The sequence below is a fragment of the Cololabis saira genome, chromosome 17, assembly GCF_033807715.1.
Source record: "Cololabis saira isolate AMF1-May2022 chromosome 17, fColSai1.1, whole genome shotgun sequence".
Taxonomy (NCBI): Eukaryota; Metazoa; Chordata; class Actinopteri; order Beloniformes; family Belonidae; genus Cololabis; species Cololabis saira.
In genome coordinates this window covers 40,565,763-40,591,979 of record NC_084603.1, presented here as the reverse complement: position 1 = coordinate 40,591,979, position 26,217 = coordinate 40,565,763, and the positions used below count along the sequence as shown (strand labels likewise).

The 26,217-nt window shown below is 44.2% G+C and overlaps 1 protein-coding gene across 5 annotated transcripts in view; it reads left to right on the top strand.

Annotated features, from left to right (window-relative positions):
• Window positions 1-26,217, top strand: part of birc6 (baculoviral IAP repeat containing 6) — a 172,268-nt gene that overhangs the window by 92,709 nt on the left and 53,342 nt on the right. For all 5 annotated transcript variants that reach the window (XM_061745121.1, XM_061745123.1, XM_061745120.1 and 2 more), the window contains 19 exons: window positions 171-328; window positions 1,282-1,408; window positions 2,121-2,231; window positions 4,617-4,875; window positions 5,755-6,326; window positions 8,013-8,188; window positions 8,263-8,359; window positions 9,968-10,162; window positions 10,247-10,447; window positions 12,077-12,356; window positions 12,590-12,846; window positions 14,559-14,667; window positions 14,932-15,159; window positions 17,178-18,069; window positions 19,434-19,577; window positions 21,831-21,960; window positions 23,775-23,906; window positions 24,702-24,863; window positions 24,951-25,124. In XM_061745121.1, coding sequence (XP_061601105.1) covers window positions 171-328; window positions 1,282-1,408; window positions 2,121-2,231; window positions 4,617-4,875; window positions 5,755-6,326; window positions 8,013-8,188; window positions 8,263-8,359; window positions 9,968-10,162; window positions 10,247-10,447; window positions 12,077-12,356; window positions 12,590-12,846; window positions 14,559-14,667; window positions 14,932-15,159; window positions 17,178-18,069; window positions 19,434-19,577; window positions 21,831-21,960; window positions 23,775-23,906; window positions 24,702-24,863; window positions 24,951-25,124 — 4,404 coding nt within the window. The remainder of the gene's footprint in view (window positions 1-170; window positions 329-1,281; window positions 1,409-2,120; window positions 2,232-4,616; window positions 4,876-5,754; window positions 6,327-8,012; window positions 8,189-8,262; window positions 8,360-9,967; window positions 10,163-10,246; window positions 10,448-12,076; window positions 12,357-12,589; window positions 12,847-14,558; window positions 14,668-14,931; window positions 15,160-17,177; window positions 18,070-19,433; window positions 19,578-21,830; window positions 21,961-23,774; window positions 23,907-24,701; window positions 24,864-24,950; window positions 25,125-26,217) is intronic.

Below are 26,217 nucleotides of genomic sequence, written 5' to 3'. Positions count from 1 at the left end.
ACACTAACCCAAATCAATATCAGAATCGAATAGAATCGGATTGAATCAAATCGTGATAATCGATTCTGAATCTTAAGAATCGGATTCGAATCTTGACATTTGAATGGATCCCCAGCCCTAGTTTTCAGATGATGGTGCCTTTTAGTTGATGTTCCGTTTGTGTCTTCCAGTGAGCCAGCCATCCAACGGGACAGACGACTCCCTGCTGCGAGCTCTGCACGGCGGGGGCTCCCCTCCTTGCAGCAGCCTGGTCCGGCCTTCCTCCATCCCCGTCCTGAGTGCCTGCTTTAACAAGCTCTTCTCCATGCTGCAGGTCCACCACGTCCAGGTCAGCACCGCCCTCAGCCCTGCCCTCAGCTGCACCACACTCACACAGCCAGCAGGGTTTCACACACTCGTACTGACCCACCCCCACTTCAAATCCTACATACACTTTTCTTGTTAGAAAACAGTTATTGAGATGGAGAGCGTTAACCAAGCCTGGTGAAACCTGTGAAACACGACAGCACACGTGTGGCTATCAGCGGTGACAACCATCTTCCTGCTCTGCCATAATATTTACTATACAGTAATCCTTCGTTTTTCGCGGGGGTTACGCTTCAAAAACTCAATCTTAACAAGAATATTTATCTTATTTCTAGTTAAAATGTCTCATTTTTAGTCAAACAAATCTCATTACACTTAAAACAAGTGTCATTACCAGAAAAATAACTTATTTGACCATTTTCACCTATTTCAAGTAGATTTTTACTTAAAATAAGTAGAAATAATCTGCTAGTGGAACAAGATTTTTTTTGCTTGTAATGAGAAGATAAATCTTGTTCCACTGGCAGATTTTCCTACTTATTTCAAGTGAAAATCTACTTGAAACAGGTGAAAATTGTCAAATATCAAGTTATTTTTCTGGTAATGACTCTTGTTTTAAGTGTAATGAGATTTTTGACTAAAAATGAGACATTTTAACTAGAAATAAGACAAATATTCTTGGGAGTTTTATATGTTAGGAGGATAATCATTTTGACCTGAGAGTATTTGTTTGTTTTTGTTTCAGTTGAACACGTCAGTTAAATCTATTTTAGATCAAGAGGTTTTCACTGAAGAACCAAATGAAGCTTTAAAGCCAGTTGATTGATGTCATTTTCAAGAAGAAGTCTGTGTTTCTAGAAGACTGTGTTTGTAGATGTTTGAAGCAGATGTTCCTGGAGTCGTGCTCAGCACGGCCAGGTGAACAGATGACAGACAGAGGTGTGGGATGTGAAGTATTTGTGTGTTTGCCCCCAGCTGGAGTCCCTGCTGCAGCTCTGGCTGACGCTCAGCCTCAACACCACCTCGGCCGGCAGCGAGGACAGCGGAGCCGACATCTTCCTGTTCAACGCCAGCCGAGTTCCCACCATCCCCCTCAACCAAGGTGAGCACCCAGACCTGCAGACCTGCAGACCATTTTTCAGTTCAAAAAAGGTTTAAATGGATAAAAAAATACCATATATATGAACTACCTGTCACACATATGGACTCACTTGACTTTTACAAAAAAGACTAATTATTTGGGATTTTGTTGTTGTTTTAAGTGTCAAAATGTCATGTGGTGCGACCGTCCGACCATGACTCTTGTTTTGAAAACCTTTTTTGAAATCACTCTAAATGTTTTTAAATCAATCTTCTGCCCTATCTGGCATGATTTCTGAAGTATCTTGTAGTGTGTAAGATTGTAACACATTTGTATTTATATTAGTATTACATATTATTACAAAGTTTGACTGATGTCCATTTTATGAAATATCATGTGGCGCGACCATTAAAAAAACAACAGTTTTTGTATAATACTGAAGACTTTTAAAAAAAAAAAAAAAAAAAAGATGTCAAGATGTTAAGGAAATTAATTTATTTTAATATGAATCATGGTTGCACCACATGACCTTTTTTAAGGCTAGTGCCGATTCATCTTGACAAAAAACTCAATTTAAAATTTTTATATGAATGTATGTGTACACAACATTCTTAATGTTTGAATTACTGCAATAGATATTCTTTTTGTTATTATTATTCTAAAATTGACCTGTTGAAAATCCTCTGTCTCACTGAGCTGTGTTGATCCCCCCCCCGTGTGTTTGTGCGTCCAGCCTCCATCAGCAGCTTCCTGACGGTGCTGGCCTGGTACCCCAACACTTCTCTGAGGACCTGGTGTCTGGTGCTGCACTCCCTCACTCTGATGACCAACATGCCGGCCTGCGGTCAGTACCTGCCCTCTCCACCCTCTCCACTCTCTCCACCCTCTACATCAGTGGTCCCCAACCCCCGGGCCCCGGCCCGGTACCGGGCCGTGGGTCATTTGGTACCGGGCCACACAGAGAGAATAAATAATTTCTGTAGAATCCCCGACTGATGATGGTTGACTCTCAAACTGATGGCTCACAATGTTTTTATTCCTTGGATGTAAATACACATTCCAAACACGTAAGAGCTATAAAGGAATAAAATAAAATAGAGTTAGTCTTTCTACATTCATATAAGTTTCATTTAACTTAAGTACAGACCGACACAGCTGCTGCTCTGTAATAAAGCATGGCAACCAAACTCAAGCTGGACATAAATACGGCATAACATTTGCAAAGAAAACAAATCCTGATCAGCAGGTGCTTTTTGTGTCAGTTAGGCTGAGGCTCCACTTTAGCATTCCTGACACTAGTTTAGTCTTACACTTTCTACTGCTGTTAAACTTTTACCGTTAAAGTCCGAAGTGCCGGATGTTTACGAGGTCTCGGCGAGACGCCTTCAAAATAAGAGCACTAAATATCGGTCTCCTTAATATATAACAAATAAAATAAAAGCCTGGCTTTAAATAACGTTAATGAGACACATTTATAGAAATAGTCATATTAAAGGTAATTTACAATTTCCATTATTTTATTTTATTTTTTTTTTTCGAAAATTATGTTTTATTATTATAATTCATTATTATTAATATTATTATAGAGAAAATCCCACAGTTTTTAATGCCGATCTTGTCATTTTATTTATTTTTTATCAGCTACACCTTTAGATTGGGCCGTGAAAATATTGTCAGACATTAAACCGGTCCTGGTGCAGAAAAGGTTGGAGACCACTGCTCTACATGACTAGGACCAGGGGTTCTGGTTTAACCTATTTAGCTTTTAGAACTGAAACGATTGTTTCAGGTCAGTGAGTGTTGGGGGACAGCTGAAGCATCGTGCAGCTGGGGAACAAACAATTAAACTGTGGACTAGATTTTCATAATTTCTTCTTCTTCTGCAGTTTTGTGCTCATGATGAGTTGAAAGAAAAGGAAAAATATTAAAACAAGGAGATGTCAGCAGGTGATCGTAGTGATTGGGTATAAAAGCAGCATCCATGAGTCTTTGATCTCCACTCTGTCAACAGATCATCATAGAAATGTTAAAAAATTCCTAAATAAAGATAGTTTCTCCCTGTATGGTGTAGAGCGTTAGTGTTAGAATACCATCCATTCAAGAGATGTGGAGGGACAACCGTGTGTAGCGAGCAAGGACAGCTGTGGCATCGTCCCTCTGATCAGCTGCAGCACAAACCCACATCGCTGTGGAAGCTTTGGACAATAGAGAACTATAGAGGGAATGAGCATGACGTCACAGATGAGACACAGCGGGTTACGCCCACTGAGTGTCGGAAAGACGGAGTGTCGGCGGAGTGTCAGCGTAAAACATCTAAAATGGGAAAGAGCTGTGGTGCGATTGACTGTACTCATAGATTTAGCAAGAAATCGGAGTTTTACAGACTGCTGAAAAATAAGCTTAGTAGAGACAAATGGATCACTGCAATTCACAGAAACAACTGGATTCCAGACACCGAAACGTGGATTTGTGGTTCCCATTTTGTATCAGGTAATGTTGGATTTTTGGGTAGCTAACGTTAAACGGTCAAATCATAAAGTTCGGTGTCCTCATCACTTTAATTTCTACAACAAATCCTGCCTTGAAGTTGGACCAAGCGTCAAGACTTTTGTAAGCCTTCAAGCTTTGCTTCATGTATTTCCCCGGCGTAGAAATTAAGTACATATAAATATCAGGAAACTGGATTGGTGGCCAAATATTAATATCCATGGACCACTGGTTCTTGGTAACTGTACCAAATATTAATGTCCATGGACCACTGGTTCTTGGTAACTGTACCAAATATTAATGTCCATGGACCACTGGTTCTTGGTAACTGTACCAAATATTAATGTCCATGGACCACTGGTTCTTGGTAACTGTACCAAATATTAATGTCCATGGACCACTGGTTCTTGGAAACTGTACGGGTCACTGTCAGGTCCAACTGACTCTAATTTAAGCCGATAATCAGCTGTTATCCCGTCTTCTCCACTAGTTGCAGCTGTTTTTGCTGATATTTTGCCACTCAGTGCCAGTGAGGGGGGAAGTGACGTCAATGCAGACCCTCTATATTCACCAAAACTACACTCAAACTTCACCGTGTGGAAGAGAGGCCTGCGTCAGGATTAAATATAAAGGCTTTCTTTGAGGACTGAGAATTCAGAGACTTGTTAAATGTTGTGGCTCGTGTGTGTGTGTGTTCTCCAGAGTCCAGTGACTCCTCTGAAACCTGTGCTCTACCTTGCAGGCTCCAGCAGTGGGATGAACTCTCAGGAAAGCACCGCTCAGCAGATGGTGTCCGACCCCACGCTGGTCCACGTTCTGATGCGCTTCCTGTCGGGCAGCAGCACCAACGGGACCAGCCAGCACAGCTCCCAGGTGGGGCCCACGGCCACCCAGGCCATGCACGAGTTCCTGAGCCGCCTGCAGGTCCACCTGTCCTCCACCTGCCCCCAGATGTTCAGCGAGTTCCTGCTCAAGCTCATGCACATCCTGTCTACCGAGAGGTACGCCGTCTCCCCGTGTTTGTCACAGTCAGAGGTTTTAGCGGTGTTACCGTCAGTACTGGAGTTGAGGGGGGATGAGGGGGATGAGGGGGGGTGGCATCCCCCCTGAAATAAAAACGGTCCAAATCATCCCCCCCTGAAATAAAAACGGTCCAAATCATCCCCCCTGTAAAACTGCCATCCCTCCTTTCCATCCCTTATGTCATTTCATCAATGAATGTGGTTTTACTGCTATTTCAACATTTAGAGTCATCACCAGAAAAATAACACCAGAAAAATAACTTATTTGACAATTTTCACCTGTTTCAAGTAAATTTTCACTTGAAATAAATAGAAAATCTGCCAGTGGGACAAAATTTATCTTCTCATTACAAGCAATAAAATCTTGTTCCACTAGCAGATTTTTCTACTTATTTCAAGTGAAAATCTACTTGAAACAGGTGAAAATTGTTGTTTTTTCCAGTGATGAGTCTTGTTTTAAGTGTAATGAGATTTATTTTACTAAAATGAGACATTTTAACTAGAAATAAGACAAATATTCTTGTTAAGATTTTGAGTGTTTTTGCAGTGATCCATTTTACTTATCCTGTGAAGGACAGAGTCATATTGATAAGTTCAGAAAAGTGTTTTTTATTGTTGTGTTTTGATGTATTTGATGTAAGCCCAGTGGATATTTAAAGCTTACAGAAGGCTGCATTTAACTGCTGCTATGTCATTCCTGCAGTATTTCTGCAGGTGTTTTGGTCACTGCTATTATTTGTAATATATAATATTATTTGTAATCAGCACAAATTATCTGTCCCCATATGATCAAATCCACCAATTTTTACAACTGGAGTACTGGTTACCGTGGTAATAACAGTGATCCCGGCTCTCCAGGGGGCCGTTCCAGTCCGGGCAGGGTCCGCTGGACGCCCAGGTGAAGCTGCTGGAGTTTACTCTAGAGCAGAACTTTGAGGTGGTGTCGGTGGCCACCATCTCCTCCGTCATCGAGTCCATCACCTTCCTGGTCCACCACTACATCACCTGCTCGGACAAGGTGGTGTCCCGCAGCGGCTCGGACAGCTCGGTGGGGGCCCGCGCCTGCTTCGGGGGCCTCTTCGCCAACATCATCCGGCCCGGGGACGCCAAGGCCGTGTGCGGGGAGACCACGCGGGACCAGCTGATGTTCAACCTGCTGAAGCTGGTGAACGTGCTGGTGCAGCTGCCCCTGTCCAGCGACCGGGAGTTCAGCGGGCGGCTGCTGCCGGCCGGCGGCGGCCAGGCCGACAGCAGCGTGTCCGACGAGGAAAAGGTCTGCGGCAGCAAGGACGGGGCCTCCGGGGGCTCGGCCTCCAGCCAGGGCCCCCCCGCCGGCGTGGCCGACCTGGTCCTGGCCAACCAGCAGATCATGAGCCAGATCCTGTCGGCGCTGGGCCAGTGCAACAGCAGCGCCATGGCCATGATCATCGGTAAGACCCGCCTGGGAAGGAGCAGGGGGAGGGATGCCCCGGTACCATTTCTTTCGCTACCAGTACCAGTATTTTAATCTGTGATACCGATACGATACTTCTACCACAAAAATAACTAGGCTAAAAATGCAATGAAAAATGCAACAAATTGGAAGACAGGTTTTATTTGCAACAGATAAATTCAATAAAAATAAATAAAATTATTAGAATACCTACAGGACTGTCTCAGAAAATTATAATATTGATAAATATTGATAAAGTCCTTTATTTTCTGTAATGCAATTTAAAAAAAACAAAAATGTCATACATTCTGGATTCATTACAAATCAACTGAAATATTGCAAACCTTTTATTATTTTAATATTGCTGATCATGGCTTACAGTTTAAGATTAAGATTCCCAGAATATTCTAATTTTTTGAGATAGGATATTTGAGTTTTCTTAAGCTGTAAGCCATGATCAGCAATATTAAAATAATAAAAGGCTTGCAATATTTCAGTTGATTTGTAATGAATCCAGAATGTATGACATTTTTGCATTACAGAAAATAAAGGACTTCATCACAATATTCTAATTTTCTGAGACAGTCCTGTATTTTAAATGAAAAATAATCTTTCTGTGTAAATAAAAAGTCTCCACACTGGCACTGTCTTAACATTTAAGAAGATATCAAACATATAACAAATCAATGAAACATCATTCGTTTACTCGAGTGCGTCGAGTAAACCATCTCCAACTTCAGTGGCTACTCATCAAGCGCTAGATAACGGGTTAGAGCCTCCGTTATTTTAACTTGTCTCTTGCCATTGTCTGTTTCTTTTGCAGAACCTGAGCTAATGTTATGGTCTTGCAGTAGCATTAGCAAACTCCGTATACTCAGCTTTATGATGCGTCTTGAGATGTTTTATCAAGTTGCTCGTATTAAACAACGTATTCTCCTTCCCTCCTCTTGACACCTTAGCATCAATTCAATTCAATTCAATTCAATTTTATTTATATAGCGTCTAATACAACAGAGTTGTCTCTAGACGCTTTACAGAGACCCATACCCAGAACATAAACCCCCGAGCAGTTATTACATAAACAATGGCAGGTAAAAACTCCCCTAGTGGGAGAAAAACCTTAAGCCAAACAGTGGCAAGAAAAACTCCCCTTTAGGAGGGAAGAAACCTTGAGCAGGACCTGGATCATAAGGGGGGACGCTCCTGCCGAGGGCCAGACTGGTGGGTCAGGGACGGCAACAGCACAGCAGGCAGGTGGAAGCAGCAACGGGAAAGTAGCTTCAGTCTGCCTTGCTTCTGTCCTCGTCTCTTATTTTGAAATATGTCCACACTGCTGACGTCCCGCTGCATTAATCTTGCCTGAAACGGAGCTGCCAGTCTCACTCATGTATCACTCTCTTCTCACTCATGTATCACTCTCTTCTCACTCATGTATCACTCTCTTCTCACTCATGTATCACTCTCTTCTCATCACCACTGACTGCAGCTCAACATCTCCCCCTAGAGTCACTAACCAGTAACTACAACAACAATCAAGTATCGGTGCCTGGTATCAGAGCATTTTTACGAGTATATGAGAGCAGTATCGGGCCATCCCTAATCAGGAGCCTCAGACAACAAAGAAATCAGGCATCTGGAAGTTAAATCTGTGTGTGTGTGTGTGTGTGTGTGTGTGTGTGAGCAGGAGCCAGCGGTCTCCACCTGACCAAGCACGAGAACTTCCACGGGGGTCTGGATGCCATCTCGGTGGGCGACGGGCTCTTCACCATCCTCACCACTCTGAGCAAGAGGGCCACGTCGGTGCAGGTCATGCTGCAGCCCATCCTCACCTACATGGCCTGTGGGTACATGGGGAGGCAGGTGAGTGTCCCAGCTCTCAGGACGTTCATCTAAGCTCTCAGCAGAACCTGAGTGTGTGTCCTGGTGTGTTGCAGGGCTCTCTGTCCACCTGCCAGCTCTCCGAGCCTCTCCTGTGGTTCATCCTCCGAGTGCTGGACACCAGCGAGGCTCTCAAGGCCTTCCATGACATGGGTAAGGGTGCACTAACCATGGGGGTATTTATTTTCTTTCTTTTTTTTTTTTTAACCGCATGCAGCTCTTCATCCTCATTGTAGCGGCTCCCCTTGGCGTTAAACATAAATAAATTATATTTCTGAATTCACTTTTAGTCATATTATTAGTTTATTTTGTTGGGCAGTTACCCACGAGTTGTATTTAATGCCATCTAATTTTAAAAGAACTATTTTTAATTTCTATATTTTTAAAGCTGCAGCTAAGTTTTACCTTTACTTTTAAACAAATATAGACTCAAATAGGCCTACAGTTTAATTTATTTCAAAGTATGCCTACAAAAGAAAACTGTACTTCTGTTATATTTAGGGGTTGTTACAGCAAAAATAAAAGATGAAAACTTTTAGAATCTCTGTTATTTCTTGCGGCTCCCGACATTTATTTTTTCTGTAGAAGTGGCGGTCAAATGGCTGTTTTGATAATTGTGTTGCGGACCCCTGCTCTAAACCATCAGTTGTTACTCTGGGAGACAAGTCTTTGGTATCCTGTTTAACACTGAGAGGTTTAAGTATCCACCTCCATTTGTGTTTAATCAGGTGTGAACAGATGACATCTCAGATGTGTTTTGACTGTTCACACCGTAAACGGATGTATCCAGATCTGGTGTGTCTGTGCTGAAGAGCAGACTGGGGCTGTCCGTCGGGGCGGAGCCTCGCTGCATGGATGGATGGATGGATGGATGGATGGATGGATGGATGGATGGATGGATGAATGAATGAATGAATGAATGAATGAATGAATGAATGAATGAATGAATGAATGAATGAATGAATGAATGAATGAATGAATGAATGAATGGATGGATGGATGGATGGATGGATGGATGGATGGATGGATGGATGGATGGATGGATGGATGGATGGTTATTAATGTGTCATACACCTCTACGGTTCCAGCCTATAAGACCTTACAAGACACAGATACACTACGCCAGCAAACAAACATCAGCTGCTACAAACACACAATTATACATTTCACTTATACATTCCAGATCAAATTACAGATCCTTTCTCAGTTTCCATATCATTTGTCCTTTCTCTGTTTCCAGGCTCTCTTTATAAAGGTAGCTGTAGAGAAAACCTCTCTGAAAAACCATTCCAACTTCATCCTCAGTCCAAAACAACTCACGTTTACAATCTTGCATTTTCTGAAATAAAAGCTTCCTGGCTTCATCATATAATGGACAATAAAAACAAAAAATGAAGTTCATCCTCAACAACATTTAAATCACAAACACGACATAATCTTTCCTCTTCAGGAACAGATGTACCTGTTTCTATGGCCAGAGGGAGAATCCCAGTTCGTAATTGATACATAATGATCTTTTTGATCTATCCAGGGGTAAAGTCGCATAAGGTTCAGGACAATAAATATTCTTCATTGCTTATTGCTGCAGTGGCAGTTTTTGTTTGTTTACAGATGTAACTTCCCCACCTTTTCTCAGATTGGACAGCTTGAAGGTTAAATAAATAAACCCAGTAACTGTTGTGTAGTTGGGCCAGTTGAACATGAAGGTAACTTGCGTTTAGATGCAGTCTATCATGAAAGGACTTTGTGTCCCTCCTCCAGGTGGCGTCCAGCTGATCTGCAACAACATGGTGACCAGCACCAGAGCCATCGTGAACACGGCGCGGAGCATGGTGTCCACCATCATGAAGTTCCTGGATTCAGGTCCTGGAAAGACGGCAGACGGGAACCTCAAAGCCCGAGTCATGACTTCAGAGCCGGACAACGCAGAGGGGCTCCACAACTTTGCTCCTTTAGGTGCTCCTACTATTGCGGTACATGTGGATGTGTTTTGCGTTTGAAAGCTCTTGCTATAACTTGGTGAGGTTTGTCCCCGGCCAGGCACCATCACGTCCAGCAGCCCGACGGCGCAGGCAGCAGAGGTGCTGCTCCAGGCCACGCCCCCTCACCGCCGGGCCCGCTCAGCAGCCTGGTCCTACATCTTCCTGCCCGAGGAGGCCTGGTGTGACCTCACCATCCACCTGCCCGCTGCCGTGCTGCTCAAGGAGCTGCACATCCAGCCCCACCTCGCCTCTCTGGCCAGTAAGACGCTGCAACACCAACATGACAGGAGCTTTCACACTAGCACCTACTCAGACCAACTCCACTCGCCTCGTCCTCGTTTATTTTCAATACCCAGATCAGAAGTAGGAGGTTGGAGAAGCTGCTGTGACGTATTTGATTGTGTATCTAAATGAAGAAGACAACAACACTAAAGATGTAGAACCTGGAGGAGATGATAGATGTGCTGCTGGGTCTGTGTGACTACGTTTACATGCAGTCAAAATTCGGGTTATTGCTTATATTCCGGTTACTGAAACATTCGGAATATATTCGGAAGAAATAAATAACTCAAACAGGCCTTAAATATCCGTTTAAATTGCAAAAAAAGACAAAAAAAAAAACAGCTCATGCAGTAAACAAATCATTTAAGCTGGTCTAATTTATTCTGTCACCACACACACATATTGCCATGAAGCACCCGGCATTTTTCAGAAGTGTCAAGACAAACTGTGTCCGATTACTGGGATTAAAGTTCACTGGGCGAAAATGTAATGATGAAAAAAGAATCGATCTTTAGACATAAGAATTGATTTTTAGGAATTAATATGAGAATTGATTTAGAATGGGGAAAATCGATTTTTTTCAACACAGGCCTAATCATGAAACAGACTTTTGTGCTGCAATTGCCTGTTGAATAAAATGAACAAGAATCCGTCAGAGTCTCTTTCTCTGATTTCCTCCTCCTGACTCAGACGTCTGACTCCAACCCCCCGACCAATCGGTGGCCTGTAGTGTGATGATGTCAGATACAGCCGACTCAGCAGCTTAGAACCTCGGCAGAATAGTTACAGAAAAGTATCTACTCTGCACGTTAGAGCAGAGGTGTCTTCAGTATTCACATTCATTACTCAGGTAGAAGTATAGAAACTAGAGTTTAAAAATACTCCTGTATAAGTTGAAGTATCAACTCAAGTGTTTTACTCAAGTAAAAGTATAAAAGTACTGGTTTCAAAACTACTTAAAGTATAAAAGTAAAAGTAATGTAAGGGGGAAAAAAGCCATTAAGGACAAAAGCCATTGAAAATGAATGTATCTTAGTATAATTCAAATATATTAAAGAAGCATATATGTGTACTATTGAGCATTAACATGTGTTTCAGAGAGCAGCAGATATGATGACTAGTTGCCTATAAGTATTGTAATGGTGCAAAAAGTCATTTATCATTTATCCTAACCTTTATTGGAATGTACATCCAAGTTTAGTTGCAGGAATCTGAGGGAACGGATGTAAGAACAAAACTGGACAAGAACATCTGAAACAACCACAACCAAATTCACTCTATCCGGATGGAGCAATTTAACTGGGTAGTTTTTATTTAAAGGCTGAAATGAAATAGAGTAACGAGGCTGTTTTTAAAATGTAAGGAGTAAAAAGTACAGATAATTGCGTGAAAATGTAAGGAGTAAAAGTAAAAAGTCGTCTGAAAAAATAATTACTCCAGTGAAGTATAGATAACCAAAATTTCTACTTAAGTAAGGTAACAAAGTATTTGTACTTTGTTACTTGACACCTCTGCGTTAGAGTCGGGCTGAGAAGTTACTGGTGGAAAAGCAGCATTTGTTTCCATCCTAGCATTTCCTGTATTTGACTGTTCCTCCCTTCCCCAGCCTGCCCCTCGTCGGTGTCGGTGGAGATCAGTGCGGACGGGGTGAACATGCTGCCCCTCTCCACGCCCGTCATCACCAGCGGCCTCACCTACATCAAGATCCAGCTGGTGAAGGCGGAGGTGGCGTCGGCCGTGTGCCTGCGGCTGCACCGGCCCCGCGACGCCAGCACCCTGGGGCTGTCCCAGATCAAGCTGCTCGGCCTCACGGCCTTCGGAAACACCTCGTCTACAACGGTCAACAACCCCTTCCTGCCCTCGGAGGACCAGGTCTCTAAAACCAGGTAGGGTTTATTGATTTATTTGACAAGGACGATGCAGTCAAACATAGATACAAGCTTGCAGCTGATGTGACGCATGTAAAGTTTATAGCTAGTGCTAATTCTCTTCCACAACATTGCAGTACAATATAAAATTCATATACGGTAGTCGTTCTATTTTGTTGAGGATGTACTGCTGAGTTTTGCTGGGGATGTGCGGCTGGTGTCCGGTGCTGATCCCTCCTCCCTCTGTGCAGCATCGGCTGGCTGCGGCTGCTCCACCACTGCCTGACCCACGTCAGCGACCTGGAGGCCATGATGGCCAGCGCCGCGGCCCCCACGGCCAACCTGCTGCAGACCTGCGCCGCCCTGCTCATGTCCCCCTACTGCGGCATGCACTCGCCCAACATCGAGGCCGTGCTGGTGAAGATCGGCCTGCAGTCCACCCGCATCGGCCTCAAGCTCATCGACATTCTGCTGAGGAACTGTGCCGCCTCTGGCACCGATCCGGCCAGTGAGTCACTCTGCACGTTTCATTATCCACATGTCCTTAAACATCAAAGAAAGTCTCCAAATGTCCTGATTTATTGCCTAAAGACGTCTTTGAATTCAGTCTGGTCCAAAAACACAGACTTACCATGTTTCCATGCATCTGTGTGGCTTTAGGTAATTAGTGTCACAGATGTCACAACCGACAAAAGAAGAGAAACATCTCAACTAGGGCTGTCAAACAATTCATTTTTTTAATCGCATATTAATCGCACATTTATTCACACATTTTTTGCTGTTCTAAATGACTAAGGTATTTTTTTGTATGTTTTTAATACTGTTACAAAAAATACAAAATGAGAAATGGCAAATATGCTTGATTTATGTCAATGTTTATTCAACTTTCCACAAAAAAAAGCTTTTGACCTGAATGTAACATTCCTTCATAAATACAAGCACAATGTAGTCCCAACTTTACACTGGTAAAGACTAACTTAAGATTCCTTGTTTTTGCACAAGAAGTGCATTGGTCAGTTAAATTTTCCATGTAATTATGTCTAGCCTCTTATGGAGGAAAATAAAAGGCTCATCCAGCGTTGTCTGCTTTTGACGAGGGGGGGGTGTTGCTGCGCTCTCTGCATCGGCCGTGTGTTTGGCTGCAAGTGGTTTTTAAGACTCCACGTACTTCGATGGTAATTCGTTTCAAATGGACAGTACATACAACTTTAGTCTTGTCCAGCGAACCATCTGCATCTTTTTGAAAGTGAACTAGCCGTTCAAAAGTCCCTTTTCATTCTCCATCTTTCCTCACTTTTCCAAAAAGTTCACGCAGTAGTCCAGCATACTTTTCCTCAAGCTATGGTGCCGTCGACCGCCAGAAATGATATAATGCGCGTTTTTCTTTTTTCTTTTTTTTTATCCTGCGCGTTAATCGTGCGCTAAAAAAAATTGTCAGCGTTAAGAGGACCAAAAAGTTAGGAGGAGGACCAAACTTTGACAGCCTGGATCTTAACAAGATGTTTTTTTGCCCATTCAGTTGTTAAGTTGCTAAGTGTTTCTAAAGCCACATTTACACATACCCGGGTATTTACAAAAACGGATATTTCCCCCTCTACGTTTTGAAAAATACCATCATTTACACAAGATCGTTCTCAAAATCTTTTCATTTACACAAACCTGCATAAATAGCTGTTAAGGTGCTATGAGCAGCCAAACCTACAGGGGGCAGTGTAACGAGAAGATAAAGTCATGCTAGCCAATCAGAATCCTGGAAAAAAACATCAACAAATGACACAAGTAACTTCCAGTTACTTCCAAGATGAACCAGAGTCTTTCGTTTGGAGTGACAGAGAAGTGGAGTTGCTTAAGTGTGACTTTAGAATATAAAACAGGTAAAATACAAGAAAATATTGACAGTGGCCAAACAAATTGTAAACACAGGTGTCACTCATGACGCTGGTGACGTTTCTGTCTCATCATGTGACGTTCTGAAGAATAAATGTCCGTTTCTCTCCGTTTACAAGCAAACGTGAAGACGGAGTTTTTGCAAATCTCCACTTTGGCCGGAGTTTTCAGAAATGATGGTTTTTGGAGACTTTGAGCTTCGTTTTCGTGTAAACGAACGGCCAAAACGCATGAAAACACCACCGTCTTTGCTCCGTGTAAACAGGGCCTGAGTGTTTGTGCCTAGTGTGATGAAGCGAAGCCCCAGTTTGACGCTGTGTTTGTGTGTTGTAGATCTGAACAGCCCTCTCCTGTTCGGCCGCCTGAACGGCCTCTCCTCCGACTCCACCATCGACATCCTGTACCAGCTGGGAACCACTCAGGACTCCGGGACCAAAGACAGGTACGGAGCTCCTCCCTCTGTCTGCCCAGCGTTCCCGAGGACGCCCAGCGGTCCCGAGGACGCCCTGCTCAAGGGCAGACGGCTTCCTCTCAAGGGGATCCTTCAGACACAAGCGTGCTGATAGTAAAACCGGAGTAAAAAGCTTCCTCATTGTGCCCTTGTCATCTTTTACCATCTCCTCCTCCTCCTGCTGCTGCATATCAATGTGTGTGTGAGGCAGATGAAGGGCTGAGTCCAGACTAACCCCAGAATCTCCCCCCCCAGGATCGAGGCTCTGCTGCAGTGGGTCCACGACTCGTCTCGAGTGGCCGCCCACAAGATGAGCGTCCCGCTGGGATACGCCGGTGCCGGCTCGTCTGCGTCCTCCAGGGAGTACGGCCTCCTGATGCCGTCTCCCTCCCACCTGCACTGCGTGGCGGCCATCTTGTGGCACAGCTACGAGCTGCCGGTGGACTACGACCTCCCGGCCCTGCTGGACAGAGGTCTCTTTGAGTGAGTCAGCTGCACCATCACCAGCTTCCTCCCCGCTCTGGTTCTGATCACACTGTCACTGACTACCTTTACATGCAGTCAAAATTCAGGTTAAGGTCAATATTCCAGTTACTGAAACATTGGGAATTAAAGCTGCAAGCAGCGATGAACGGGCCCTCGCACTCATCGCCACCGTCCCCCATAAGCATATCAGAGATGACACCACCCACGACTCTTTATGTCAAACCATTCAAAAGTTATGGCAGAGAAAAGTTTTCTAGGGGGCGCTGTTGAGCCGTTAGGCCACGCCCATTAATGCAAACCATGAAATATCACATTTATCACCAGGGCTGGCTTGCATGCAAAATATGGTGACTTTTGGGGAACTATCAAATATGGACCAATCAGATGAAGAGGGGGCGAAAAGTAATGCGTGTAGTCACAGGATGGAGACGCACATTTTGATGTATAACACACCTGGGTGCACGATACGGTTCGGGTCCGTATTAATTGCCGAAAGAATGGCATACATTTCGCCAAAATGACACAATTAATTCAAAATGGCTGACTTCCTGTTCAGTTTCGGCCATGGCGCCAAGAGACTTTTCTTTAAGTTGCGACATGATACAGGTGTGTACCGATTTTCGTGAATGTACGTAAAACCGTATTGTGGGGCTTGAGGCACAAAGTTTTCTAGGGGGCGCTGTTTTAGGCCACGCCCAATAATACAAACCATTAAATATAAAAAATTTTGCCAGGCCTTGGTGCAAAATTGGTGACTTCTGGGGCACGTTTAGGGGGAAAAAAGGCCCCCCTTCGTCGGAAGAAAGAAAGAAAGAAAGAAAGAAAGAAAGAAAGAAAGAAAGAAAGAAAGAAAGAAAGAAAGAAAGAAAGAAAGAAAGAAAGAAAGAATTCCTACAGATACAATAGGGCCTTCGCACTGTAAGTGCTCGGGCCCTAATAATCTGTTTCCATGCGTGAGCAAACAGGGTTATCCCTGTATACATGGTAATTGTAATCATTCAGGATATCTGGATCAAACCAGCGACGCACGGAGAACTTCATGACGCAATTCCCGTCATTTTGCTTCTTCTTCCTGTATCCAAATCCAAAACAACAACAATAACAGCAGCACGGTGGATAATCAACAGCAGTAGAAGTGGTTTTGTTTCTTGTCCCTGTAGTTCCTTTTCCAGCGTCTTCCAGCGGAGCTTGATCTGGTCTGGTGTTCCTACAAATGCTGCTTCACGCAACTTTTCTCTCTCCTTCTTGTAAATCTTCTATCCCGGTACTTTCTACCGTCTACAAATGCAGAAATGTTCATATCCTTCATTACATTTATGAAGTGATTAGTCTCCTCCTGGTCTTGTGTTTCTCTGTGTTTATAAGAACTTCCTGGACTCAAAAGACCAGGATTCCTTGTGAACAGAGCATGTGCAGAAAACACATTCCTGTTCCTTCTGATGGGGAAATCCCGTTAGGCTAAACAGGACTGTCTCAGAAAATTAGAATATTGTGATAAAGTCCTTTATTTTCTGTAATGCAAAAATGTCATACATTCTGGATTCATTACAAATCAACTGAAATATTGCAAGCCTTTTATTATTTTAATATTGCTGATCATGGCTTACAGGTTAAGAAAACTCAAATATCCTATCTCAAAAAATTAGAATATTCTGGGAATCTTAATCTTAAACTGTAAGCCATAATCGGCAATATTAAAATAATAAAAGGCTTGCAATATTTCAGTTGATTTGTAATGAATCCAGAATGTATGACATTTTTGCATTACAGAAAATAAAGGACTTTATCACAATATTCTAATTTTCTGAGACAGTCCGGTACATGAGCAAATATTCAGTTAGTAAAGGAGTAACCCAGGGCTCATATTGGGGTTTTTAAAAACCTGAATATGAGCAAATTCCGGTTATTCAAAAGGGTTATTGGTGTTTACATGGCCGTTATTGCTAATATTCCGGTTATTAAAGTGTTATTGATGCATGTGAACGTGGTCCCTGACTCCTCTCCTCTCCCTCCAGGCTGCTGTTTAACTGGTCCATGTCTCTGCCGTGCAACATCGTGCTGAAGAAAGCCGTGGACAGCCTGCTGTGCTCCATCTGCCACATCCACCCCAGCTACTTCTCCCTGCTCATGTCGTGGATGGGGGTGGTGTCGGAGCCCAGCGCCAGCCACTCTCAGGCCCAGCAGCGCCGGCTCGCCATGACGGACGACGGCAAGAAGCAGCACGACGCCAGCGCCGGCGCCGCGGGGCTCACGGACGACTCCAAGCACGCCCGGGCCCCGGCCATGCTGTCGGAGTCCCAGCTGGCCACGCTGGCCGCCGCGTCCCAGTCCCCCGGAGCCATCGAGCAGCTGCTGGACTCGGGCCTGCCCTCGCTGCTCGTACGGAGCCTCACGCAGTTCTGCATCGGCCTCCTGGTCAGCGCCGACCTGCCTCTGCCCGCGGCTCAGGCTGAGCGGCGGCACCACCTCCACCATTACTACCCCTCCTCCTCCTCGTCCTCCTCGTCCTCCTCGGCCCAGGCCCGGCCCCCTCTGGCTGCAGAGCTGGCTGCTCCGGTGCTGCACTTCCTCACCGAGGTCGGCAACAGTCACGCCATGAAGGACTGGCTGGGGGGCCCGGAGGTCAACCCGCTGTGGACGGCGCTGCTCTTCCTGCTGTGCCACTCCAGCGCCAGTGCTGGTGCCGGGGCCGGTGCCGGGGCCACGGGTCAGCCTCCCAGTACCGGAGCTGCCGCCAGCCCCGCCCCGCCCCCGCCCACGCTGTCAGGGTCCCGCTACTCGCTGGTGTCCTCGGCCCAGGCCGGGGGGCTCACCACCCAGCAGAGGACGGCCCTGGAGAACGCCACCGTGGCTTTCTTCCTGCAGTGCATCTCCTGCCACCCCAACAACCAGCGGCTCATGGCCCAGGTCTGCAGGAGCTCACACACCCTCACTTCATGTTCATGTAGATGGAATAAGTCATGGTGGATTCACACTGAAAGCGTCACAAATCTCCTGACGCCTGCATCTCGCTGCTTGGTAGATTCATACCGTCTGCCATCCGTCGACGGCTGCAGTGGGCGGGGCTAAAGCTGTGTGCAGAACTGGAGGGAACAAAATCCATATAGTCTAAATATCTATATAAAGCTGCACATCTTCAGTTTCCTATTTCACCATGGATCACACTTTGGGGACCTTCTTTATATTTTAGCGTTATTTCCACGTAGATAAGAGTGAGTTTGATGCTCCTTAACCAGGTTGTTCCTGGATCAACATCAACCATCATCGTTGGTCCCGGTGAAGCTGCAGTCTGTCTGCGGTGAACACTGACACACCGGGTCCCAGCGGATTTGGTCATAGTTTAAACTGTGTTTTGTGATTAATAAGCACGCTTTTTAATTATTTTGCGTTGGATCGCGTAGCAAATAAAATCGTTGGGACCATCCTTTTCTTCTTTCAAAAACACTGAGTCTAGTTTCATCAAAAGTGTAGTCATTCCATCATTATTGTTCAAATCTCCTGCAGCTATTTCTAGCGCGCTGTCCCTCGCTCTTCCTGTTAGCGACAAGGCAACCGCCAAGGCTTGCTTCTTTTTATCCAAGTCCGTAACAAGTCTCCAGATTTCGACTTCATTTTTCCAACTTTCGTAGGACTTTTTCCTCATCAAACGCCAGCGGAACTTTATAATTACCAGCGGCCATCCTCTGCTACCAATGTTAAATGCTAAATGAATTACTCCGACAACTGTACGTTTTCCAAGACTTAACTCACGACTCGTGCACTACAAACACTACAACTGCTCTGCACTTACACACACCAAAGATACCCAAACATTTGCGCATGCGCATTCAGAAAAGTATCACATAACAGGATCGATGTAGCAAATAAAATAGTTCGGACCTTGCTCCTGTACGCATGTGAATGAGTGTACGTTTGTGTGTACATGAAAGTACAATCTGCATTGAGACTTCTTGGCTCTTCTTGCCCGGTCTGTGATTGGACACTGCCTCGGCGTCGCATCTGCCCATTTGCAGAAAGTTGAGATTTTTCAACTTCAAATTGATGCTCTGGACCCTCCAACGCCTCCGACACCTCTCGCAGCGCTTTCATAAAAATGAATGGCAGCCGTACGCCTGTGACGCCTGTGGTGCTTTCAGTGTGAATCCAGGGAAACATTAGTTCTGAGTCTGTAAACATGCTCGTCTCAAAGAAAGTTCTTTTGAAGTGGTGATGTAGCTTCCATGTCATTTCTAATGATTCATGGGCTATTTGTTTTGGGTGTTTTGCTTCAGGTTCTCTGTGAGCTCTTCCAGTCTGCTCCTCAGCGGGGCAACGTCCCCATCTCCGGAAACATCTCAGGCTTCATCCGAAGGCTCTTTCTGCAGCTCATGCTGGAGGATGAGAAGGTCACGGTCTTCCTGCAGTCTCCATGTCCGGTGGGTAATGTTCTCTGTCTCTAGTGTGGAGTTAGCAGCTTCAGAAGCAGCCAGCTCCTCCTCTTCCAGTCAGCGTCTGTGTTCAGACGGACCACCAGGGGGCAGCGCTGCCACACCAAGCAGCTTCACTGATGGACTTTACTGAGCTGGGCTTGGTTTGGAGAAAGAGAGGATTATCATAGGTGGTTGTGGAGCAGAGAAACCAAAGCCTGTCTGATTTCTTCACTTCCTTCAACTGTCATGGTGCCGATGGTATTTAATGCTAAGATTTAGAAGATAAGACATTACAATGTTAAGTTATATACAATAAACAGAATGTCCTGCAGTAGAAAAGGAAAACCCCTGATGCATGGATGATGGAACACATCTGCACTGCAAAAAGTCTAAATCTTACCAGGAATATTTGTCTTATTTCTAGTTAAAATGTCTCATTTCTAGTCAGAAAATCTCATTACACTTAAAACAAGAGTCATTACCAGAAACTTATTTGACAATTTTCACCTTTTTCAAGTAGATTTCCACTTGAAATAAGTAGAAAAATCTGCCAGTGGGACAAGATTTATCTTCTCATTACAAGCAAAAAAATCTTGTTCCACTGCCAGATTTTCCTACTTATTTTAAGTAGAAAACTTTTTGCACACCAGATATGCAGAAAGGTGCGTCGGAGGAGGAAAGCTGCAGCCAATTTAAAAAGAAAACTCCCGCACACCTTCTTCTCACCAGACTAGTGTTTTATTGGGCCAACGTTTCGGTCATAGACCTTTCTCAAGGTATCAATGCAAAAATGTTTTTGGCTAGGGATTGGCTACTTATTTTAAAGGAGCTTGAGACAGGATTGAGGCAGGATTTATGAAAAAAATTTGTATACGTTTTAAGTTTTCTAGTAATAATGTCAGATGAAGCGTTCCAAATCAAAAAGAATGATTCCTCTAGTGTATCTCTCCGTTGCCTTGAACAGGCTGTGTGCTGCAAAATGTGCTGCAATTCGGTCCCGAATTTCCCGCGCTGTCCTGCAGATGTGACGTCACATGACGCTGCATGCGCGTTCTCCCCGTTCTCCCGTGCCGGCTTCACTGTTGGCTGCAGTACCCCCAACGGCCGTCGTGGTGAAGGGTGGCGCTAGAGAGTCTCATTTCTTAAAAGGAGCTTCATGCTCCTTTAAAGGAGCTTGAGGCATCAAGCTCCTTTAAGTGAAAATACTTGAAACAGGTGAAAATTGGTGTTTTTTCCAGTGATGACCCTTGTTTTAAGTGTAATGAGATTTTTTTTTACTAAAAATTAGACATTTTAACTCTAAATAAGACAAATATTCTTAAGATTTTGAGTTTTGCAGTGTGAAACTGAAAACATCAGACTTTAGTGTGTCTTTAGTGACACTGACAGGTTCAATTCAATGTTATTTGTATAGCGTCTAATACAACTGATGTTGTCTCTAGACACTTTCCAGTGACCCAGAACATGAACATAAACCCCCGAGCAATTATTACATAAACAATGGCCTAGTGGGAGAAAAACCTTAAGCCAAACAGTGGCAAGAAAAACTCCCCTTGCTGACTTGCAGGTTGCTGACTCCGTCCACTGTCTTGGGTGGAGTTAAAATAGTTCACTAGTTTGTAGACTCACTGATTGCAGTTTCTTCACAGTGTTGGCACAAAGATGGTGTTTGGCATGTAGTCATGTTTGTAATTGTTCAGGTGAGCTGCAGGTCCACAGCTCCCAGTGAGGGGCAGCGCTGCCCGCTCGCTGCCAGGTGGAGTTTCTTCACATTTTAGCGCTGGAATCAAAAGGACAACATGCTGACAAATTAATTTTACACTTCTGCTTTTTGCAAAAATCAAAAGGGGGAAAAAAATGTCCGGATACCTTAACTGTAGGCCAGATGTGTACCTGGAAATCCAAACATACAGGACTGTCTCAGAAAATTTGAATATTGTGATTTTCTGTAATGCAATTAAAAAAAAAAAAAAAAAAAATACAGTTTAAGATTAAGATTCCCAGAACATTCTAATTTTTTGAGATAGGATATTTGAGTTTTCTTAAGCTGTAAGCCATAATCAGCAATATTAAAATAATAAAAGGCTTGCAATATTTCAGTTGATTTGTAATGAATCCAGAATGTATGACATTTTTGTTTTTTTTAATTGCATTACAGGAAATAAAGAACTTTATCACAATATTCTAATTTTCTGAGACAGTCCAGTACAGCTGAAATATCAACACGGGAAAACCGTCTCTTTTTTTTTTTCTCCGCAGTTATACAAAGGACGCATCAACGCCACGAGTCACATGATCCAACATCCCATGTACGGAGCAGGCCACAAGTACCGCACCCTCCACCTGCCCATCTCCACCACGCTGGCCGAGGTCCTGGACCGCGTCTCCGGTACGTGTCATGCACAAACAGAAACCTTCCAGAGCTTTCCCTCAGCTCAGTGCTGTGTCGGCTCGTGTTTGACACCTGGGTAGGGCACTGCGGGTTGGGAAGGAGCTCAGAAACTACCACGGCTGAAAAGAGTAGCGTTGGAAGCCCCGACTGGACGATCCAACTAAAGCTCTGGTGGTGAACATGAGGACGTTCAGCCCTTTATGGCACTTTTCCACTAGAACCTACTCAGCCCTAGACCACTCGCCTTGCCCTTTTTTTTATTTTCAACACCCAGATCAGAAGTAGGAGGTTGGAGAAGCTGCTGTGACGTATTTGATTGTGTGATCTAATCAAAGAAGACAACAACACTAAAGATGTAGAACCTGGAGGAGATGATAGATGTGCTGCTGGATCTGTGGCTTGTGTTTGATATCAAGTTAAAAAATGAGAGTGAGAGAAGCTTCAAGCGGCAACACTTTTTCATTTAGTTTGTCTCTGCACTGCTGAAAAGTCAGCTGGATCCGTGAGCAGCTATGAAGAGACAGATCTCCTGGTAGATCTGGTTGTTCCTTATCTCCGTCTAGATCCCTTTTTAATTCTCTCCTCAGCACCAGGTTTATGAACATCTGACCCTCAGAGTTGGATCAAACAGACTTCTGCTGCCGTTGCCTGTTGAATAAAATGAACAAGAATCCGTCAGAGTCTCTTTCTCTGATTTCCTCCTCCTGACTCAGACGTCTGACTCCAACCCCCCGACCAATCGGTGGCCTGTAGTGTGATGATGTCAGATACAGCCGACTCAGCAGCTTAGAACCTCGGCAGAATAGTTACAGAAAAGTATCTACTCTGCACGTTAGACCCCTAGTGGAGAAGAACCAAACTGAGTAGGTACTAGTGGAAAAGCGCCATAAGTTAAGGACAAACAAAATATCACATGGTAGCGATGACAGTGAAAATGCTAATTCTAACTTGTTACCTAACCAGTTTCTTTAATGATGACAGTAGCTTTCATTTGCGGCCGGTACATGGCATGTGGTTTTCTCAAAGGAGCAGCTGCTTCCTGTTTGATTACTCTTGGTTGCACGCAGGGTAACGTGTTCACGTCTCTCCTTCAGTCGGTTGTCTGCACTTGGACACCAACGTTTGTGTGAGTGACTTGTGGAGCGTGTAGAAGAGAAGGGTCACTACCCAGGACTGAACCAGGCCGTCGTAATATTAATATTCATCATCAGGCAGTTAAATATGGATGTTAATTATTGGATCAGTGTTTTAATGAAGATCAGTATTTATTTGCAGTGATTTGACCAAACATTTGACTACATTCATGCAGCAAACTTGAATAAACTCCAGTTTGTTTCAAGTGAAACTCTCCCTGTAAGGACACGGTGAAGGAGCTGCAGCCTCTCTGCTAATCCAGCCTTGATTAATTAGGAACTGCACCAGTAAAGGTCTTCAACCATAAAGGCTGCAGTTTTAATTATAGCCTTAATTTGGAACAAAATGTGCCCCAGACAACGGCAGTCAGCCTCACGTACCCTTGTGGCTGAAATCAGAGGACGTCCCGTGGTCGTGGAGGTCAGCGTGCCGCACCGTGAGCCACAGTAACGTATGATGAACGGTTTCACCTCTGGAGACCCTGGACGTCTGAGAGAGAGCCTGATGCACCGCTGCTGGAATATCTGCTGCCTTCACACTACCTGTTATGCTGCACAGATCAATTTATTATTAGTCTTTTCATCTCACCAAACTACTTCTTTTTAAATCCAGGCAGTATGGCAACTTTGAACAAGTCAGCATGACTATGATTTCATACTCTGCTCCCGTCCATCCAGACACACCCAGCATCACAGCAAAGCTGATCAACGAGCAGAAAGAGGACAAGGAGAAGAAGAATCACGAGGAGAAGGAGAAGATGAAGACGGACAACGGCTTCCAGGACAACTACAGCGTTGTTGTGGCCTCAGGTACTGCGATAAAGCTGATAAAGCTCAGCCTTCTGGGCTCCTCCGCACCCAGACAAGCCCACAAGCCTGAACTAAAGGAACTTTTCTTTAGAGAAAATGCTGGATATTTCAGCTTAAATTTCTAAATGTTATATTAGTTCAATGAAGTTCATATTATCTATATTTACAATAGCTTGTTTGGTTTCTCTGTTATCGGACACACAGTTTGTCATGAAATACCTGAAAAATGCCTGGTGCTTCATGGCCAGCTGTGTCTGGTGACAGAATAAATTAGACAAGCTAAAATGATTTCTTTACTGCATGAGCTGTTGCTATTTCTTTCTTTTTTTGCACTTTAAATGGATATTTATTTCTTAGTTATTTCACAATAATTATTGTGAAATTATTATTTCACTAGTTATTTTAGTCATATAATTCAGGCAACAGCTCAAAAAAACATTTTACTAACCCAAATCAATATCGGATCAAATCGAATTGGATCGAATCAATGGTGATAATCGATTCTGAATCTTAAGAATCGGAATCGAATCGATTCTTGACTTTATTCTCATAATATTACGACTTTATTCTATTACGACTTTATTCTCGCAACATTATGACTTTATTCTCGTAGTTTTATGACTTTATTCTCGTAATATCCCCAAAAAATGTTTGTCTTAGTTTGGCCCTAATACTCGTCGTAGTTTACTGACTGTATGTGAACTGAACAAAAACAAAGAGATTTGTAAAAAGCAAATGCAGCATTGCTTGTGTGCTGCTGGAGCCCAGACTAAACCTCCATGTTTCCCCGGGTAGGTTTAAAGTCCCAGTCCAAGCGGGCTCTCTCCACGCCCCCCCGGCCCCCGTCCCGGCGGGGCCGCGTCATGAGTGACAAGCTGACGGCCTCGTCAGGCCTGGACCCGTCAGCCAAGACCATCAGCGTGCCGGTGTTCCACCTCTACCACAAGCTGGTCCCAGGTTCCTCTCACCCCAGCAGCAGCAGCTCCAGGCCCGAGTCCACGCAGCCGGCCGGCCCCGCTGACGTCCTGTCCTCTCCGCCCGCAGGTCAGCCCCTCCCGCCCGAGATGACGCTGGCGCAGCTGCTCACGCTCCTGTACGAGCGCAAGCTGCCCCAGGGCTACCAGTCCATCAACCTGACCGTCAAGCTGGGCTCCAAGGTCATCTCCGACCCCGGACTCTCCAAGACGGACTCCTTCAAGAGGCTGAGGACGGAGAAAGGTACTGGAGCACTAGGGATGGGCGGTATGGACTAAAAAATTTATCATGAGAATTTCTGGCATTTATCCTGATAACGATAAAAATGACGATAGAAAAAATACCAATTCAACTCCACCTTTGTAACTATAAATCTATCACCACATTCAGTCTTTAGAGCCCCCAAATCACTGCTCTAAAAGATACTAAATACTACTAAACTACACCAATTAAATTGAATTAATAAAAACCAATTAAATGAGTTACACCTGTACTGCAAAACTGGAATAACTCAGATCTGTCATGTTTGTTACACAAACACGTATCAACGGGAATTTATCCTTTTTTCGTTCGTTCGTTCGTTCTTTCTTTCTTTCGTTCGTTCGTTCGTTCGTTCGTTCGTTCGTTCGTTCGTTCGTTCGTTCGTTCGTTCGTTCGTTCGTTCGTTCGTTCGTTCGTTCGTTCGTTCTTTCTTTCTTTCTTTCTTTCTTTCTTTCTTTCTTTCTTTCTTTCTTTCTTTCTTTCTTTCTTTCTTTCTTTCTTTCTTTCTTTCTTTCTTTCTTTCTTTCTTTCTTTCTTTCTTTCTTTCTTTCTTTCTTTCTTTCTTTCTTTCTTTCTTTCTTTCTTTCTTTCTTTCTTTCTTTCTTTCTTTCTTTCTTTCTTTCTTTCTTTCTTTCTTTCTTTCTCTCTCTCTCTCTCTCTCTCTCGTTGTGCGTGGATTTAACGCAGAAACATAATTCAGGCTTTACACAAAAACGTCACCAACGGTTGAATAAAATGAACAAGAATCTGTCAGTCTCTTTCTCTGATTTCCTCCTCCTGACTCAGACGTCTGACTCCAACCCCCCGACCAATCGGTGGTCTGTAGTCTGATGATGTCAGATACAGCCGACTCAGCAGCTTAGAACCTCGGCAGAATAGATACAGAGACAGAGACAAAGAGGCAGGCGGGGGGGGGGGGTTATTTATGAAGACTGATTAAACATATTAAAAAGACAAAAGCACCCAAATCCAGTGTTGAGCTGCTGTCGCCATCCTGCTCATCTCTGCAGCTCTGAGGGAATCCCAGCCTTCTATTTCCCTATTCTCTCTTCTGTACATTATCTGCGTCTTTTAG